Source organism: Camellia sinensis, chromosome 6 (assembly GCF_055761805.1).
Source record: "Camellia sinensis isolate YWXY chromosome 6, ASM5576180v1, whole genome shotgun sequence".
Classification (NCBI taxonomy): Eukaryota; Viridiplantae; Streptophyta; class Magnoliopsida; order Ericales; family Theaceae; genus Camellia; species Camellia sinensis.
In genome coordinates this window covers 109,809,316-109,828,242 of record NC_138966.1, presented here as the reverse complement: position 1 = coordinate 109,828,242, position 18,927 = coordinate 109,809,316, and the positions used below count along the sequence as shown (strand labels likewise).

The window sequence follows — 18,927 nt, the reverse complement described above, 5'->3', positions numbered from 1 at the left end:
AATAAAAAAAAACATAAAAAAAAAAGAAAAGAAAGTTGAGTGGGAACAGGATTGTGTGGAGAGTGTGTGGCCATGTGCATAGGTCTGCTTTCTGCCAATTTTTTAACCACAATTCTAGTACCAAGACCATCCAAGACATTATCCTGAACCATAGTCTGCAGACCATAGTGTTGAGCAACACGGTGTGCTGCAAGACGAAGGTAGGAAGTAGGGAAATGCTGGAACTCAAACTGATGCTGCTCAGAATTATGTAAGAACTTCTGAATATCAAGTTCCATCCGCGAAGGTGACGATGCAACCGACGGCGAGCGAAGGAGAGACCGCGCCCGCGGCGGCGATAGGGCTCGGCGCCGGAGCTTCGGCTGCGAGAGATCCTTCTATGAGAGAGACGATAGTTACAACCACCGCCATTATCGCAATCAGCGAAACTTTGCTCTGTGAATATCAACAGCAGCATGATGGAGGTCATGCGTGGGCTGACCAGTTCGTGCATGAGAAGCTTTCTCATGGACCAGATGGATGAGCAAATGAGTTTGCTGCTGAACATGAGAGAGATGAGGAAGTTCGATCCGTGGCCCGTTTGCAACCGACGGCGAGCGAAGGAGAGACCGCGCCCGCGGCGAAAATGGAGTCGGAACTGGCCGTTCTTGGTCGGTTTCTTCGTAACCGGTACTGTCAACATAGGCTTATCAAGTGCTCTAATGTAGTTGTTCGTTTCTTTGTAGCTCTGCATGCGCGAATAGAAGTCAATGTGGAGCTAAAGAAAGAAGCAGATTTCTTCGGTGTGATGAAGAAAGAAAGAAGAAGGCTAATAGCAGAGTTCTTCAATAGTGAGGAGAGGAAGATGAAGTTACAGCGGAGTCAGGGTATGTGTAGAGGTCCGGCGGACGGCCAAGGCGAGGCTGCCGCCCGCCGTTGAAGCAGAATGATCAGGTTCTTAACCTCGCTCTGATACCATGTGAAAATATATGTTTTATTGATTGATGAATTGATATATTCTGTCTATTACAAATGGTTCCTTATATAGATGTAGGTGTAGTGGGTTAGGTTTAGTGGAGTAGGTGAGGTGGTAGTGGTGTAGTGGGTTAGGTTTAGTGGAGTAGGTGAGGTGGTAGTGGTGGTAGGTTTATTGATAAATTTTAACATGTATGGTAGGAGTGACTTGGACGAAACCTTTTCTAGAAATGGAAGAAACAGTACCATCGGCAATCCTAACTTTGTCCTGACCTAAAAAGGGCTTATAGATAGAGAAAAGATCAGAGGAGCCAGACATATGATCGGAGGCACCGGAATCAATAATTCAAGGCAAAGACTTATGACATAGGAAAGCACAAGGAGAAGAGGCTAAGTTACTTGAGCGGGCAAAGGACGAGGAAGCTGTACTGAGAGCAGTAGAAGACCGGCGGTCCAACAATTGGCGCAAAGCATCCTCTAGCTCAGTATCAGAAGCTTGGCCAACAGAAGCAGAATTAGAATCAAGTGTATCAACGGCACTCGACTGATGTGCCCAGGAATAGGAACCACGTCCTCTAGACTGGTCTGACCGACCTCCTCGAGAACCAGACCGATCACTTCGACCCCCGGATGGAGTCCCATGAAGCTTCCAACACGTCTCACTAGTATGCCGCGGCTTCTTGCAATAATCACAGAATACAGACTCCTTAGCAGCAGACTGAGGGATGGGAGTCAGGCTGAGACCATCTCGAGGAGTAGATAATAATGCTGAGCGATCAGTAGAGACAGGGGACATCATAGCAGACTGGCAACTCTCCTCATTCTGTACATAGGCAAATGCCTCCTGAAGTGAAGGAAGAGTGTCCATACCCAGAACTCGACCCCTAACTGGATCATATTTCACATTTAGGCCTGCCAGAAATTTAAAGACTCGTTCCCGTGCGATGAACTTCTTGTACTCGACAGAATTAGCAGGGCAAACAGGCTTATAGTCTTCCAGGTGGTCAGGGCGTTTCCAGCCGTTGGTGAGGAAAGTGAAATACTGAAGAACAGTCTGCTCCTCCTGAAATGAGCTCTCAATAGAGCGGCGCAACTCAAATGCCTGTGAGAAATTCCCTTTGCGGAAATAGGTGGCAGCCTCCCAAACATCCTGGGCAGTCTCCATAGACAAGTAGCCCTCACCAATTTCAGGAACCATCGAATGAATAAGCCAACCCATAATCAAAGAGTTGGTAATCTCCCATTGGTCAAAACCCGAGTCAGTGGTACTAGGTACCTGCATCCTGCCATCAACATACCCCATCTTCCCTCGGCTCTTCAAAAATATAGTCAAACTTTGAGACCATGCTAGGTAGTTCTGACCATTAAATAGAGAGGTGGTGATTTTCAAACTAGGGCTGGGGTTCTCAGTCATGGTAGTAGGTATAATGAGACTCTCACTCCTCGGTGTTTGAGAAGTAGGGGACACACTTGTGGAATCTGCCATGGATACGATACTACCGAACCCGCAACAAAACTAGTGACAATCACACACCCAGAAGGTGATGGTAAAAGAATAGGCACAATGAACACTATAAAGGCATAACAAAAAATTAAGAAACCATAAAGGTTTTTTGTTTTTGTTTTGTTTTTTTTTTTTGTTTTTGTTTTTTTTTTTTAGTAATTATTTATTTATTTATATATGTATTGGTACGGATACAGGCATATAGGTTATTTATTTATACATGTGTATACACGACATATATACCAAACAGAGATGAGGTCTGTTGTATACCTCTGAGAGTATACCAGACGAATGAAGATGAAGGAGATCGACGATGTGAGGAAGACGTAGCTGAGTGACGAAAGCGGCTGATGAGATCGACTGACGAGCTGACGGCTGAGTGACGATCGACAGAGGAAGGCGAGGAGATCGGCGATGTGAGGAAGACGAGCTGAGGAGATTGACTGAGGAAGACGAGCTGACGGCTGAGTGACGATCGACAAAGGAAGGCGAGGAACTGAGGAGATCGACTGAGGAAGACGAGCTGAGTGATAATCCACCCAGGTAAGCTTCGAACCCTAGAGTGTCGTTGGTGTAGAGGTCTACCAACGAGGGTGAGCCGAAACCCTAGAGGTTCTGCTCTGATACCATGAAGCTTGAGTAACCAGCTTAGGGTTTGATAGAATATCATCCCCTATTTATAAATGAAGATTAGGGTTTACAAGATGAGACAATTACAAGTCGAGCCCTGGGGGCATAGACTAATTACAAACCACAAAAGCTCAGATAATAATATAATATGCTAACATCATCATCATCGTTGGTCGACCACCATAATTCCTCACCACCGTCAGTTCAACAATATGCTATGCGAACCATTGCTTATAGAATTGAGAGAGATCCAAGGGAGAGAGATCTCTGATGGGGTGAGAAAGAACAGGTTTAGAGAGAAGAACATTAGGGATGATAGGGAGAGAGTTATGCAAATTGATAAGGGTTGGTGAGTATTAATTTGTGAGGTGACTTGAAGAGAGAAATGAGGGGTTCGGGTAGGTGATGAGACGTTTGGCAGATCTGTGAGACAAAGAATGAAAGAAAAAATAATGTTACAGTGATAAAGTTATTTTGTGATTAGCTAACACGTCTTAAAGACCAACAAATTTGATAAGGTGTAATCTTGTAAACCAAATATAGTTTGACACCTGTAAAATTTATATTTAATATATAAGATATACGGTCGATTTGGTTTTTACGAATTTTCTGATTTTCAATCCGTTGGCCGACTGCCGATTCGAAAAATACAAGGTTTGCAACTCATAGCCGACCGTAGCAGCAGTCGAAATCATCCAATGTTCCATCAGTTCGGTCAGTTTGAACGGGTTGATCGGTTGGTTCGGTTATTTGCACAGGCCTAGGTTACATATTTAGAAACCCGATGATACAACTCCCATATATGAACTTATTTAGAAGTTTTAGAATATCATCATCCCAAAATCATTCTGCGTAGGCTTGTTTCTATTTCTGAGTTGATCTGACCAAATTTTAACGTTATAACCATGTGTATGTCCTCCAATATATAATAGATTTTTATAGTGTCTCTTGATTAATTTTGTGTGAATTTATTTAGAGTTATGTTTTTGTTAGAAGTGTAATTTCGTAAACAAAGTCCCTTTTGCGTAATGTTTGTTTTATGTACTTTTTCCTTCAAATGAATGTTGCAGGCAGAATATATACTGGATCTTCAAAAGCAACTTACTTTATTGGGAAGTGAATCCAAGAAGGATTCTAATGGTACCTTAACCGAGGAGGAATCCATAACTAGCATGACCCCAACGGATAAGGTCCTTATGATGTTTTTCATATGTGTTTAAGCAACTCAAAATTGGTGTTGAATGCATCTCTGCTGTCAAATCTTCTCATATTCAACATGCATTATTCTACTGTATTTAGTTTTTCACTGCTTTTGAGATGAGTCAATTTAATTGCAGTGTAAAAAGTTTGAAACGTTGCCATAAAGTTGTGTACCCATTTTTGTTGCTTCTTTCTCAAGCCCTTGGTTTTTCTCCAGTTGCTCTTTTTTTCATTTTTAATTGTTGTTGTTTGTTGGCATTCAAAAACCTTGGAAGTAAAATAAAAAGACTTTAGTTGTGGTACCTATGTGTTAATGGTTGCAGTTTAAGAAGTACGGACACAGACACGTGACATGACACGGACACACAAATTTTCATAAAATATAGGAGACGACACATTGAGGACACATGTAAAACATGTAATTTATATATTTGTTATATGTCATATTTTTAATATTATATATTTATTCTGTGTCAAATATTTATTCTCATCAAATTTATCAACCTTGAGTATGCTATTTCAGTTGAAAAAAAAGGGTTAAAAATAGAGCATGCCCCTAGTGTGTTCCTGGCCAACATGTGTTGTTTACTGGTACGTGACCTCTGAAGAGGTGTCTCTGCTTCACAGGTTGCAGTCGGTGAAGTAAATGATGATAATGGTGTTCTTGTTCTTATTTCAATAAAAATGATGGCTTTTTGCTTCAAATGCTTTTGTAAATGAGATAGCATTATTTCATTTGATTTTCTTGTGCCACTTTACTCTAGAATAAATTTCATACCCTGCTGCTGACTGATTCATAAATTGTAGCTTCTTACATTGTGAATTAGACGAACTAAAAAATGTTAATTTGCTTGTACAGATACGCTCACAATTGGATGATGCCATAGCTTGCGAATGCCCATTTTGTGGTGACTTGATGATTCGAGAGATCTCTTTGCCTTTTATCCTCCCTGGAGAAGCACACGAGGCTGCTTCTTGGGAAATAAGGCCACATAACATTGGAGCCCAGAAGAGCCTTTCTTTGGCTGTATGATTGAATGCCTTAATGGATTTGTAGTGCAGGTTATCATTGATCCATGTGCATGGCTGTGTTGAGGGGGTCTTTTAATTTGTGTTTTGCTTTATCGTCTTTATTCTTGGTGGTATACAAGTTATGATTTGTGTTGCACAGAATGCATTCTTTTGTTAATTGATTATGTACATTTGAGAGGTTATATCTACTGCCCTTTAGCTATCAGAGGTATCCATTACATCTCAGGTGTACTCGAGTGTATGTTCCTAATAGTTTTTGTAGGCTCATCTACAGAATTTTGACAGGGATGCGTTAATGAACTAAATCACAAGAATTCACAATAGAACACTTTTCTACGAACCCAGTGAATGTGATTTCCATTCGGAGTTCATATGATTGTGATTTCCTTCTACAAAGCCTATATTGTATTGTCTTGTCTTGACTTGTCTTGGCTTGTGTGTGTGTGTGTGTGTTTTTTTTTTTTTTTTTTTTTTTTTTGAATTTCTTCCAAAATCAGTCTCATTTTTTCAATGTGTAACACCTCTACATGTATTGTTGTGAATGGAGTCCCTTTTGAGCCTTTCCACGCCCATGTTGTCTTGGTCAAGGAGACCTAAAGTTGTTCTTCCATATTTTTCATAAATGTCGTGTTCCTTTGATGTAGCCATTTTTTGTACTTATTCCAATATATTCTCGATCATTATGTGAAATAAAAAATAAAAAATAAATAAATTACATTTATTTTTCTTGCAATTTGAAAAAAATACAGTAAGTTTTATATTTTTGATATAATTTCACTAGCCTTTTTCGATATTTTAATTCATATAAAATTTAATTTTTTTATTAATAATTTGTGAGTAGTATGAATGAGAAAAATAATATTAGTGTATTTTTTTTTATTAAATTGTATATTTATCTTTGCTTGTTTATATCTCTACTTGCTATATAGATTTGATGGCTCAAATCTACTATAACATAAATTAGTATAATTTAATTTATGAAGTCAATTGTATTTTTATTAAATTTCATGAGAGATGAGTGTAGTTTATCTCAATACAAATGAATAATGAGTAACATAATAATGATATATTTCTATAGTTAAGGTTATTAAAATGTATAAATTTATAAATACAAAATTAAAGTAATTTTTATTAATAATTAATATTGGTTAATAATTGAGATAGAGATAGGAATGGTAATTGGGGGGACTAAAGAGATGGCGAAGATAGAAAGGAGCACTGCCAGCCATGTGGAGTTAGGAGGAGCAAGTGCATCCAACGGCAGTCGACGGACTTGACACACCACTCCCATTCTCTTATAATTCTCATTTTCTCTCTCCACACTCTCTTTATTCAACACATACTTGTCTTATACACTTTATGACTGTGGTGTTATATATATATCAATTAGTGTACTAATTAATGTATCAATACTAGTTATGACATGATTATTGACTTCACTCATTATACAAATTATAAATATCAAAATCTCTTAAATTATATGACATTATCAATTGATACATTAATTAGTATACTAATTAGTGTTTATAACATTACTCATTTTATAATAATAAAATCAATAAGTAATGTGTCATAGATTGTATTATTTAAACAATCATCTTGTATATTTCATTTTATTTATTTTATAAAATATAATTGTATTAGTTTAATGAATCTCATTATTCATATATATTATTAATATAATTATAACTCATAAGATAATAAATAAAATATGAATATAATTATTTTTGTATTATTGTTATTAAATTACTCTGATTTTATATAAGAAAAACTATAAATAATTGACCAAAACTAAGGCCAAGTTTGGGATATTGAGAAAAAACTGAAAAGTCAAAAAGTTACTTAAAAAGTTAAAAAGTTAAACACTATTCACCAAAAGTCAACAATTACGGCTGCACAACTCCCAATCCTAATTTTTCCTTACAAACCAATTTTTACAATTTTTTAATACACATTTTTCCATAAAAAATCAAAAAATTAACCCAAACATTCATATTTTTCTTCTCAATTTTTTAGTTCAAAAAAATAAAAAATACACTTATTTAGGACACCCCAAACAACCCCTAATTACAATGCATGGGAAGCAAATCATTTTTATGTAGAAAAATACTCAAAATTACACACTACAAAGATTGTTGCTTTTTTTCTTTAATAAAATGCTTCAACTCCCAGTTATATTCTTTGTTCTATCTACCAAACATTGAATACGTCTACATTGAAAACAGCAAAATCTCGGGTCAAATACCCGTCAACATCGGAGACTTGACCCGACTCGTCGCGCTGAGTTTCGCTGGCAATCAGCTCTCGGGTCCAATCCCGAGTTCGATTTCCAAATTGACTCAGCTGGGTCAACTCAAATTCGGCGGAAATCTTCTCACTGGTACCGTACCGCCCGGTATTCAGCAACTCAAGAAGCTAACCCTACTGAGTTTGGACCGGAACCAGCTCACCGGTACCGTACCGGACATTTTCTCGGCCCTGACGGAGCTCCGTTCACTTTCACTTTCCCACAACCAATTTTCCAGGAAAATTCCTTCAACAACCTCAGCTCTAGCACCGAAACTTATATACCTAGAGCTCGGCCACAACTATTTCACAGGACAAATCCCAGATTTTCTCGGAAGCTTTCACGCACTCGACACTTTGGATCTTTCATGGAATCGATTTTCTGGGACAGTACCAAAATCTTTTGGGAATCTCACCAAAATATTCAATCTCGATCTTTCTCACAATTTTCTCGTCGACCCATTTCCAGAAATGAATGTGAAAGGTATTGAATCTCTAGATTTATCATATAATGGGTTTCATCTGAGTGAAATACCTAAATGGGTCACTTCATCTACTATAATATACTCTCTCAAGCTCGCAAGATGTGGGATCAAGATCAAGATCAAGCTTGATGATTGGAAGCCAGTGGAGACCTATTTTTATGACTACATTGATCTTTCCGACAATGAAATATCGGGTTGCCCGGCTGGGTTACTGAACCGAACCAATTATTTGGTGGGTTGTCGGGCCTCGGGTAATCGGATACGGTTTGACATGGAAAGTGTGAAATTTCCCAATATTTGAAGGTTTTGGATTTGTCAAGAAATTTGGTGTTTGGGAAGTTGGCTAAGGCAATTTCTGGGCTTGAGAAGTTGAATGTGAGTAATAACCATTTGTGCGGTTCAATACCGCCAAACAAGTTCCCGGCAAAGTGCCTTTTCCGGCAATGATTGTCTATGTGGTTTTCCTTTGTCATCCTACAAAGCATTGTTAGTAGGAGACTAATCAAAGCTCTGTTTGAATCCTGAGACGAGAAAACAAATAAAATAATAATATAATTCCTCACTTAGGAGGAAAAGGATTGTAATTTTTTGTTTTCTTATTTGAATAATTAATGAATAAAACCAGATATATGTATCTTTTCATTTTATTTATTTTTGTATTTAGAGGGATAATTTTAGTATCATAATTTTTTTTTTTTTTGTAAAAAATAATTTTGATTTTTCATCAAATCACACAAAAAATTGGTGAGAAACAAAACTTCTCAATTTTCAGTAAGCTCTCTTTTTCAGCATTTCTCTTTCTTTCACTTCTTTAATCATCCACAAAAATTATAAGAAATCATATTCTTTGCTTATTTCTTTCCTCTTCTTCTTCCTTTTTTTTTTTTTTTTTTTTTTTTTTGTAGCTTTTTCTCACCAAATTCTTCCATTCAGAGAGTGAGGTTGGAGAAGAATGAAAGGAGAATAGTAAACTTTGATTTAATTAACATTTAAGTTATATGCATCTTTTTTATGCTTTTATCTTTTAATTGTATTTTCAGAGCCGTAGCTTTTCTTTTCTTTTTTCTTTTTCTTTTTTTTTTTATTATAAAAAAACACTCTGATTGATTGTCCAACTTTCGGTCTGAATAAATCAGCACACCCATTTTAAATGAAAAACAGGCTTATTTTTAAGGAAAAATTACAATCATGGTGAAAGATGAAAAATGATTTAAAAACATGGATGCAACTTTTTTTTGTTGCGAAGAATTCATAGAAAAAGTTACACCTCACCCCTTTTTATGAATATTTTTTGGTCAATCCATTGTGATGCAATTCTCAATTTTTAAAGAACTGTTGAAAATACGAAATTAACCACTGCACTACTGATCACCATGTGAATAAATGATAACTGTAATATTTCATTACATTTACTTAATTTTTGTGTATAATTTTTTGATACACTACACTTGGCCCATTTTAATTTTGATCATTTTCTCACTTTCACCTTTTATGTTTGAAATTTTTCACAATTTACTTCTAAAATTAACTTCTGTTCAAATTAAACAAAAAATACTACATTAATTGTTTGAAGTTTAGATTTATATTAGAAATATGAGTTATACATAATTAAATATTTTTATACAAAAGTTAGCTTTTGGAAAATAACTTCAAAAATAAAGATCCAAAATAGAGGAAAAAACTTTAAGAGCTAAAATGAAAAAATGACCAACTATGAAGAGAGTGTTATTTTAACATACGTGCTGTCAAAGCAAGTTGTGGCAAATTTGTATAAAATTCACTTTCGGAGTGTTCAAATAGCACAAAAAATACTAGATAGGATTAGTCAAGTAAACAGCAATATCAGGGACACTGAAAGAAATCAACATTTAAGTTTGCACACACTAGGAAATCAACTGTTGAAAATACGGAATTAACCACTGCACTACTGATTACCATGTGAATAAATGGTAACTATAATACTTCATTACATTCACTTAATTTTTGTGTATAATTTTTTGATACATTACACTTGGCCCATTTTAATTTTGATCATTTTCTCACTTTCACCTTTCATGTTTGAAATTTTTCACAATTTACTTCTAAAACTAACTTCCGTTCAAATTAGACAAAAAATACTACATTAATTGTCTGAAGTTTAGATTTATATTAGAAATGTGAATTATACATAATTAAATATTTTTATACAACAGTTAGCTTTTGGAAAAAAAAACTTCAAAAATAAAGATCCAAAATGGAGGAAAAAACTTTAAGAGCTAAAATGAAAAAATGATCAAACATGAAGAGAGCAAAGTTTAATTTGCTCTGTGTTATTTTAACATAGCAAGTTGTAGCAGATTTGTATAAAATTCACTTTTGGAGTGTTCAAATACCACAAAAAATACTAGACAGAATTAGTCAAGTGAATAGAAATATCAGGGACACTGAAAGAAACCAACTTTCAAGTTTGCACACACGGTAAATTGATACAGAAGTCTCTTAGCGATTTTGAAGGTTCATAATACATAAAGAGAGCCTGAACGCATGGATTACACAAGTAACAATATAAAAACCACATATATAATCATGGTACACATACCTCATGATTATACAAGTAACGGTATAAAAACCGCACACATAATCATGGTACACATACCCATGAACATACTGCATTCTCGCTCTATTTAACAACCTGAATCTCATCTCAAACTCATCACAGGTCATGCAGTCACCCCAGCCGCAGGCAGAGTTGGTCGTATGACTGGGACCTGTTTCACCACTGAGAAAGCTTCATTAAGATGTGCAGCGCGACTCATGAACTGAGATACCTTCTGCAGATAATCAATCAAAAAATTTAAATAAAAACAAAAAATGTTAAGCACCAATTATGAATCAGGTCTTGCCCCCTTCCCTTGAAGACTACTTAAACTGCTGCAAGCAAAGAATAGATGAAAAGAGGGACCTTGTTTTCTTAGCACCACGAGACTTACATGTGGTCCAATCCTAGTTGATAATGTAGAAGAATCAATAAATAAAAATCTCCCAATGAGGATTACATATATCCCAAGCCTACAACGTCCATTCACTATTAATTCTGATGGGGTACATCGATGTAAATGACATTTTCTCCTTTTATTTTCCTTGCAATGTTTCAATTCTAAAAAGAACTATTAGCATCAAAAAGGAAAACCAACATTCAAAGTCTAGTCATCTTGTCAATATACTTAGGCCAAGTAGCCAACACGTGCCTACTTCTTCCAAGTAGGCGAGCAGCTATTTAAAAAAACCTTGATCTAGACAACATCACTCAATAAATAATTTTAAAGACGGGGGCCTTAAATAATGCTATGGTCCAAAGATGAATGAGTAAAAAAACACCCCCTGGGAGGGGAGGGGGGAAGAGAAAAAAGGAATACAATATTTAACAGTATTTCAATATTCCAACAGGCAGAGAACACCAATTATGCATCCAAAGAACAACTTGGGGAAGCATGTTCTATTTGTGCAATCAGGTTAAAATAGAACAACTTGGGGAATGTGGCATTTTGTAAGATAGAACAACTTAGGAGAGCTAAATAGTAGAGAGAGAAGAAAAAAAACAGATTTTTTGTTACAAGGGTATTTTTGTCTTAACAAATGGTTAACTCTCAACGCTGGTGCATGTAATGCACTTCTTGTTAATTTGGAAAGAAATTGTGGCAGGTCATTTTAGTCTAAAAACCACAAGGCATTAAGTGGTTATTTCCAAATGGCGTGCACAAGTCCTATACCATATGAGGTAAACTGAAAGTTCCCCAATTGTAAACTGCAAGAAACCAATAGATTGCAAGTTCCCCAATTGTAAACTGCAAGAAACCAATAGATTGCAACACGTAACCTACCATTTGATTTAGTTGTTAAAAAACCAACAGGTAAAGAACAAAAAGCGAAATCTTTTTATTAAAAAAATTATCAGACCAAATAAAAGAGTCTTGTGCTATGAGTTGGTTCAAAAATGAAAATTGAAAAGCCATATACTTGTGTGATGCTAAGTTAGCAATATTTTCTTTTCCATAGCCTATTTATAAAATATTCAAAATTTAGAAATTTGATTCTTTTTCGTTTTTCAAGGTTAACCCATCAACCAAAAATAGCAATTAAGGTGAAAATACTCTACAAAATACAATGTCAGAGTTAAATGGTACTCATTTTGTGATATATCAATAACATGAAATAAGAAAAATAGCAGTTGGAAACTAAATTAACCAGATGAAATTAAAGAGTCAGTTTGAATAGATGTAGATTTTAAATCAAGGATTTGACCTTAATCATTCAAAGACAATAACTCAATTTAGATATAATAATTTACTTATGAATTTCAAAGATAAATAATGTGAACATGATGGATTTGAAACAACTATCTAAAATTAGTTATTTGAAATCATGTTCAAAGATTCTATTTCTAGATATAAGGAACCTACAAAAGTGTCAACTTATCTTATTCCATTTTTTTTATATTATCTATTTGACCTACAAATTACAATACATTGATTTGAAAATCCACAACTATCCAACAGAACTTAAATGCCACAGAATAACTGACCTTATCATCCATGGTAACCTTCAGCTGCAAGCTTTTGGCTCTTCCGCTTCATCGTATACAACCTTCGTCCCAAGATTACAAAACCCTCTTCTCTTCCTCACTTGGCTTCACTGATCCTATGGCAACACTTTCTTCACCACTCGAAGCCACATCTCCACCGGCCTCGCCATCTCGACCTTTTTCTTCCCCCAAAAGCTCTGACCTTTCAGGAGAATTTGCATTATCACCAATACCCATCTCTGTATTGTGATCAAAGTCCCCAAATTCCATCGAAATTGGTCCAATTTTGCCAGAATCAGACAACGATTTCCCCAAATCCTCACCCTCACCTCCAATTTTATAGTTTTGGAGCATTACTCTCCATTATTCTTCATTTGAAATTTGTCAAGTTATTTTTGAAAAATCTAACAAAAAGTATTGAATCTCATTATTTTAACAAATAAGTATCAAATAAAAACATCACATGAATTTGACGCAGAAGCAAAATTTTTTTTTTTCTAAATCATATAAATAATTGTGGAGGACCAATGATTTGCCCTTATAAAAGGCAAGAAATCTTAATGAAACACGCAGAAGCAAAAATAATTTTTTTCTAAATCATATAAATAATTGTGAAGGACCAATGATTTGCCTTTGCCATGTATAAAAGGCAAGGAATCTTAATGTAACACGTTCATTTGTCCAATTCCAAAACTTTAGGTGTCCTATTTTCCATTCTTTTTCTTGTGTGATTGGAACTCTAGTTATGTATAGATTATGGATTTGAAGAAAAGATTTATAGAAGAAAAATGAAAAACTTGGAAAAAAATAAATAAAATACCTACGTTACAGCGCCATCAAAAGTCACTGTCTTTTCTTTTTTTAAAAAAAATTTATCAACAAAAGAGAAAATTTTATTGATGAAGACCAGCATATAAACAAATAAAACATCAACAAAGTGAAAAAAAGGAAAATGCGAGACTACATCATAGCAAGACCATCCGATCCCAATTAAGTTGACACTAAACAGAAAACATAATCATTTGCAAGCACATCACTGCAAGTTGGTGAGAAACAAAAAACCAACTAAAACAATCAAATGACAAAACAGAGAACAACTCTAAGCCTTTACATAAAAGCTACAATAGCACTACGCAGGTCCACGCAGTCAGCCACACATCAGTCCTAAGAGCCATATGTGCACCAGCCAATGCTTCTTCTAACTCATTAGCTCTTGGTCTTGATCTTGGTGGTCTTTAATCCTTCCAAACAGCATGAAATCATTAATATGAGTAGATAATCATTAATATGAGTAGATGGCCTTGTGAAAGAAATGGAAGCAGCATGAAAAAAAAAATTAAAATTAAAACATGGGTGGCTTAACCATAAAGCGAATAAAACCCTTTCTATAAGCCTTAATTTTTTATGGTCCTAATTTTTTGAAAGCCTGTACATTAAGGGATAGATTCTATGGATCAAATTTATTATTGTAAAAATATTTATTAAAAAACTACCATTTAACAAGCTACACCTCTCGCATCATATTTTAATGCAAACCAACACAAATAAACTAATATAAGCAAAACTTATAAACAAAAGTCAAAATGTCCTAATCATTTATCACTTTAATAAATTTATTAGTATCATTACGAGTATTAAATAATCATTTCACAAACACAAAATATATATGTATAAAGTTTCAAAATTTTCTCATTATTAAAATAAAAGGCAAATATGTATTAAAAAAAAAATCACTTAAGATTTATGAGTAAATAAATCCAATTAATAAGACTTATGAGTAATTATCCCATATATTAAGGTCCTATATATCAATTTCGAAATCAAATTACCTCAAAAGGCTTTCAATTAGACTGGATGGCTAAGGGCACTAGTTGCCTGCATAGTACAACACTACTTTGTAAGAAACAGAGCAACCAAATTCGACATACAGAATAAGAGTAAAAAAGCTAATGTGGAATTTACAGCTTATAAATGTATAAATAATATGAGCAACTCAAATGTCAAATAAATTCAAGATAAAAAAGTAGAAATTTTTTATTGAAACTATTCATTTAAAAAGCTTGCAAAAAATCCAATGAAAACAGCCCACTAAATACACCAACATGAAGATTTAGGATGGTTTTAAATTAGCCATTAAAAAGTTTTGTAAAATGCTAATTAGTATAAAAGAGCAGAAAAATATACTAGAAAAGAGGGTTGGTTGGAATTGAACAATCTAAGAAGAAAATGGAAAACAAGAACAACATATAGTCCAAGGATAGAAGGCAAATACTCACGAGGTTGAGCAGTTGATATTAGTTGTCCCAACGTGATCATGTGGAATTCATTTTGCAGATGTGATCTTCGATCATCTGATAGCTTCATGGCAACTTGTCTCATGGTTGGCCGAGATACTGGATTGGCTTGCAAACATGCAAATGCTAGTTTTGCAACCACAAATACTTGCTCTGCCACTTGATTCTCAGGTGCTGCGAGACGTTGATCCAACACATCCTTCAATAATATCCCATGTGCAGTTGATGTGGATGAGGAAGAGGATGACGATGATGACAGAGAGTAGATTAGATCACCCGGATGCTTCCCCATAATCACTTCCAATGTGAGAACCCCAAAACTATAAACATCACACCTCTCATTCACTTCCATTGTATAAGCAAGTTCTACCAAATGAAACAAATAACCAACAGAAGAAAATAGTAATTAAAAAAAAAACAAAGGTGGAAAAAGAAAAAAGAAAAACAAGAAACATGCACTTGCTCATGCTCCATATCAAAGTAACAATTAGAAGTTCCATGACCTTTTCAATTCGAGTGCAATAGCATCCAAGATTAGAAATCTCTTAATATGCAATGATTGATAAAATAAAATGAACATTACATACCAGGAGCAGTGTACCCAAAGGTCCCTGCAAATGATGTCCAATTGGATGAGTCAGGCCTCATAAATCTAGCTGTGCCGAAATCGGATATGTGAGCTCCATACTCTAAATCAAGCAAAACATTCTTGCTTGATATGTCTCGATGGATGATTGCTGGTGAACAGTCGTGGTGCATATAAGACAAAGCATTTGCCACATCTTTGACAACATTCACTCTCTTAATCCAATCAAAGTATAATACATGATCCTCCGTGCTCAATATATTTCCCAAGCTTCCCCCTTCCAAGAACTCATAAACCAAAAACGAGTGCCTTCGGTGTGAACAATAGCCATGAAGTTTTACAATATTGTGATGGCGAATCTTTGTTAATGCACGGATCTCACTCATAAAGCCTTTCAGATTAGCCAAGTCACCATCGGGTGATACATGAAGTTTCTTCACAGCAACTACCTGACCACTTGTGAGATCAGCTCGGTAAACAGCACCGCATCCTCCCTCCCCAACACAATGTTTGGTACTAAAGTTTTCAGTCGCTTCAATGATGCTTTCATACACCATATTTCCATCATAGCTCCAAATTTCAAATAATTTTTCAAAATTTACTTGACTTGGCTCATTTTTCGTGTTCCTATATTTTTTACAAAAAACCAAGAGTACTATTCTGACAACCATTAATGAAAGAAATAGAAATCCTAAAAGAAGAACAATTAGTAACACAAGTTTGTTACTCTCCCCATTGTTCATTTTTGCTGGACAAGTTTTCAAACCAGTAGCATTACCACATAAACCTTTATTACCTTTGAGTGCCTCAAATGGAGCCTCACGGAAGGCTTTCATTTTAGGAATGGGACCCTCCAACTGATTGAAAGATACATCTACCGATGTCAAACTTAACATATTATCGAAAGATGATGGAATGGAACCAGAGAGTTCATTATGAGAGAGATTTAGTATTTCTAATATTTGCAATTCTCCAATCTGCTGTGGTATCTTACCTATGAGCAAATTGTGACCAAGATCAAGACTTTGAAGGTTATGCACACGACCTATTTCAGCAGGAATGCTTCCCCCAAATCTATTGTTGCTCAAATTCAAGTCCAAAAGATTCTTGCACTCCGTTAATCCTCCAGGGATTGAACCATTCAGATCATTTCTTGCCAAGTTAAGATATTGTAGATTAGACAACTTGCTGAATTCTGGAGGAATATTCCCTGATAGATGATTATCATCCAACCTAAGGTTGAACAGTGAAACCATCTTTCCCAATTTCACTGGGATCTGTCCAACTAGGTGATTTGAAGAGAGGTCAAGGAGACATAGTTGAGTTGAATCCATTATTTCAGGTGGTATCTCACCAGAAATATTATTGTTAGATATTTTGAGACTAGTTAAATTATGGCACTTTTTCCATTTTTGGGATACCTCACCATAGAAATTGTTATGACTCAAATCAATGTAATCCAAGTTTGGGTATATGCCAAAATCTTCTGATATATTTCCTGAAAGTTGGTTTCTTTCAAGCCTAACTCTATATAAGCTAGAGCAATTTCTCAAGCTTTTTGGGATGGGACCTATGAGATTATTATCATTTGCTGTAAATCTAACCAGCAATCCATTAAAGCATAGGCCTTCTGGGATATGACCATTGAGCATGTTCCAACTTAAAGCAAGCTCAGTCAAATGTGTAAGATTGTTGAACATTGGGGGAACAGATCCAAGAAGCCTATTGTAATGAAGGTGCAACATGGCTAAGTTGCTTAAGTTCCCTATAGATGCAGGGATTGCACCCGTGAGGTTGTTACCTGAGAGTTCAAGAACAACGAGAGACCTGAGCATCCCAACTTCTTGAGGGATTGATCCGGAAAGTTGGTTGTCATAAAGGTGTAGAGTGGTTAAGTTGCCCAAGTTCTCTATAGATGGAGGGATTGAACCGGTGAGATTGTTCCCTGAGAGTTCGAGAATAATGAGAGACCTCAGCATCCCAACTTCTTGAGGGATTGATTCGGAAAGTCGGTTGTTATAAAGATACAGAGTGCTCAAGTGGCCCAAGTTCCCTATAGATGTAGGGATTGAACCAGTGAGATTGTTCGTTGAGAGTTCGAGATTAACGAGAGACCTCAGCATTCCAATTTCTTGAGGGATTGATCCGGAAAGTTGGTTGTCATAAAGGCGCAAAAGGGTTAAGTTGGCCAAGTTTCCAATTGAAGAAGGGATTGAACCCGTGAGATTGTTAGTTTGCAAGGTGAGCATATTGAGAGAGCTGAGCAATCCTATTTGTTGAGGGATGGGGCCACCGATTGGGTTTTGTTAGAATTTCCCATCTTTACCTTCACCTACTCCACTACACACTCCACTTCACCTACCTCCACTTCACCACACACTCCACTTCACCTAACCCACTATCACCTCCACTACACCTACATCTATATAAGGAATCATTTGTAATAGACATCAATCAATACAATCAATCAATAATACAGTACTTTTTCACAAAAAAAAAAAATGTTAGAATTTCCCATCTTTACCTTCACCTACTCCACTACACACTCCACTTCACCTACCTCCACTTCACCACACACTCCACTTCACCTAACCCACTATCACCTCCACTACACCTACTACCACATTTTCTTCTATATATAGATTGTATAGGAATTGTAATTAATCAATCTTGTAATACATCAATCAATAATACATAAATTCTTACATGGTATCAGAGCAGGTTTAGAATCTAATAATTTCGTTTCACTGGCGGGCGGTAACCTCGTCTTGGCCGCCCGCCGGACCTCTACACGTACCTTCACTCCGCTGCCAGAAAGTCATAGCTGAACTCTTCTCTGCCTCACACATATTTGTTCATCAATGGCGACATCGAGCCACCATCGTTTCCTCCTTGCCTTCTACGCCGGCGCCACTGCCGCCTGGGCACAACAAGTCCGCCAGTCCGCCACTTGCTGGTTTTCTAACCTCCTCATTTCTTCCTCTGACAGTGTCTGTGTAAGAGAGTTTTCGGATAATAAATTCAGGCTCAGTTCGGCAAAGGAAGCCTGGTTTTCCTGAACATGCTCCTCATGTTGAGCAGCCCTTGTTTCAGCCGCATCTCCACTAAATTCATTGCGCTGGACATCAGGTGACCCATCATGAAAAACATGACTGACATCTTCAGTTACAGCTTTCGCCTTCTCAAAACCAAATACATCATCCTGAACATCAGGATGATGTTGACTCTCCACAATCTGTTCCTATGAGTAGCTCAGACCGCTCAGCTTCGAGGAGAATTGGTGCATTTCCAAGTAATAAAGCTCCAGCATTTTCCAAGAAGCCAACTAAAACAATGCTATCGAGTTCACTGCAGCATATTTTCATCCATGAACTGATCTGGGTTTTTCCCTTTCT

The 18,927-nt window shown here is 36.1% G+C and overlaps 3 protein-coding genes and 1 pseudogene across 41 annotated transcripts in view; 2 read left to right on the top strand and 2 right to left on the bottom strand.

The window, feature by feature from the left end:
- Positions 1-5,538, top strand: part of LOC114260872 (vacuolar sorting protein 18) — a 37,167-nt gene extending 31,629 nt beyond the window's left edge. For 32 of the 38 annotated variants that reach the window (XM_082874453.1, XM_082874445.1, XM_082874449.1 and 29 more), the window contains 2 exons: positions 4,159-4,278; positions 5,148-5,538. In XM_082874453.1, the coding sequence (XP_082730579.1) occupies positions 4,159-4,278; positions 5,148-5,321 (294 nt within the window). In that variant the 3' untranslated portion in view covers positions 5,322-5,538. The remainder of the gene's footprint in view (positions 1-4,158; positions 4,279-5,147) is intronic. The other 6 variants (XM_082874470.1, XM_082874467.1, XM_082874459.1 and 3 more) reach the window with 1 other exon arrangement.
- A 1,719-nt stretch (positions 5,539-7,257) lies between these two features.
- LOC114260921 (uncharacterized) lies at positions 7,258-8,738 on the top strand (annotated as a pseudogene). The gene has a single exon (XR_014332754.1). The product of XR_014332754.1 is annotated as an uncharacterized LOC114260921 (transcript).
- Positions 8,739-10,515: 1,777 nt separating this feature from the next.
- Positions 10,516-18,927, bottom strand: part of LOC145789102 (uncharacterized) — a 249,534-nt gene continuing 241,122 nt past the window's right edge. Inside the window, exon 5 of the mRNA XM_082874431.1 lies at positions 10,516-10,901. The gene's annotated coding sequence lies outside the window, so the exon portion shown is untranslated. The remainder of the gene's footprint in view (positions 10,902-18,927) is intronic.
- Positions 12,728-17,835, bottom strand: LOC145793495 (uncharacterized; the record flags this gene model as incomplete). The annotated part of the gene is made up of 3 exons (XM_082876336.1): positions 12,728-12,981; positions 14,929-15,312; positions 15,534-17,835. Coding segments are annotated over 3 exons (2,940 nt in total), but the record flags the coding sequence as incomplete, so codon positions are not given.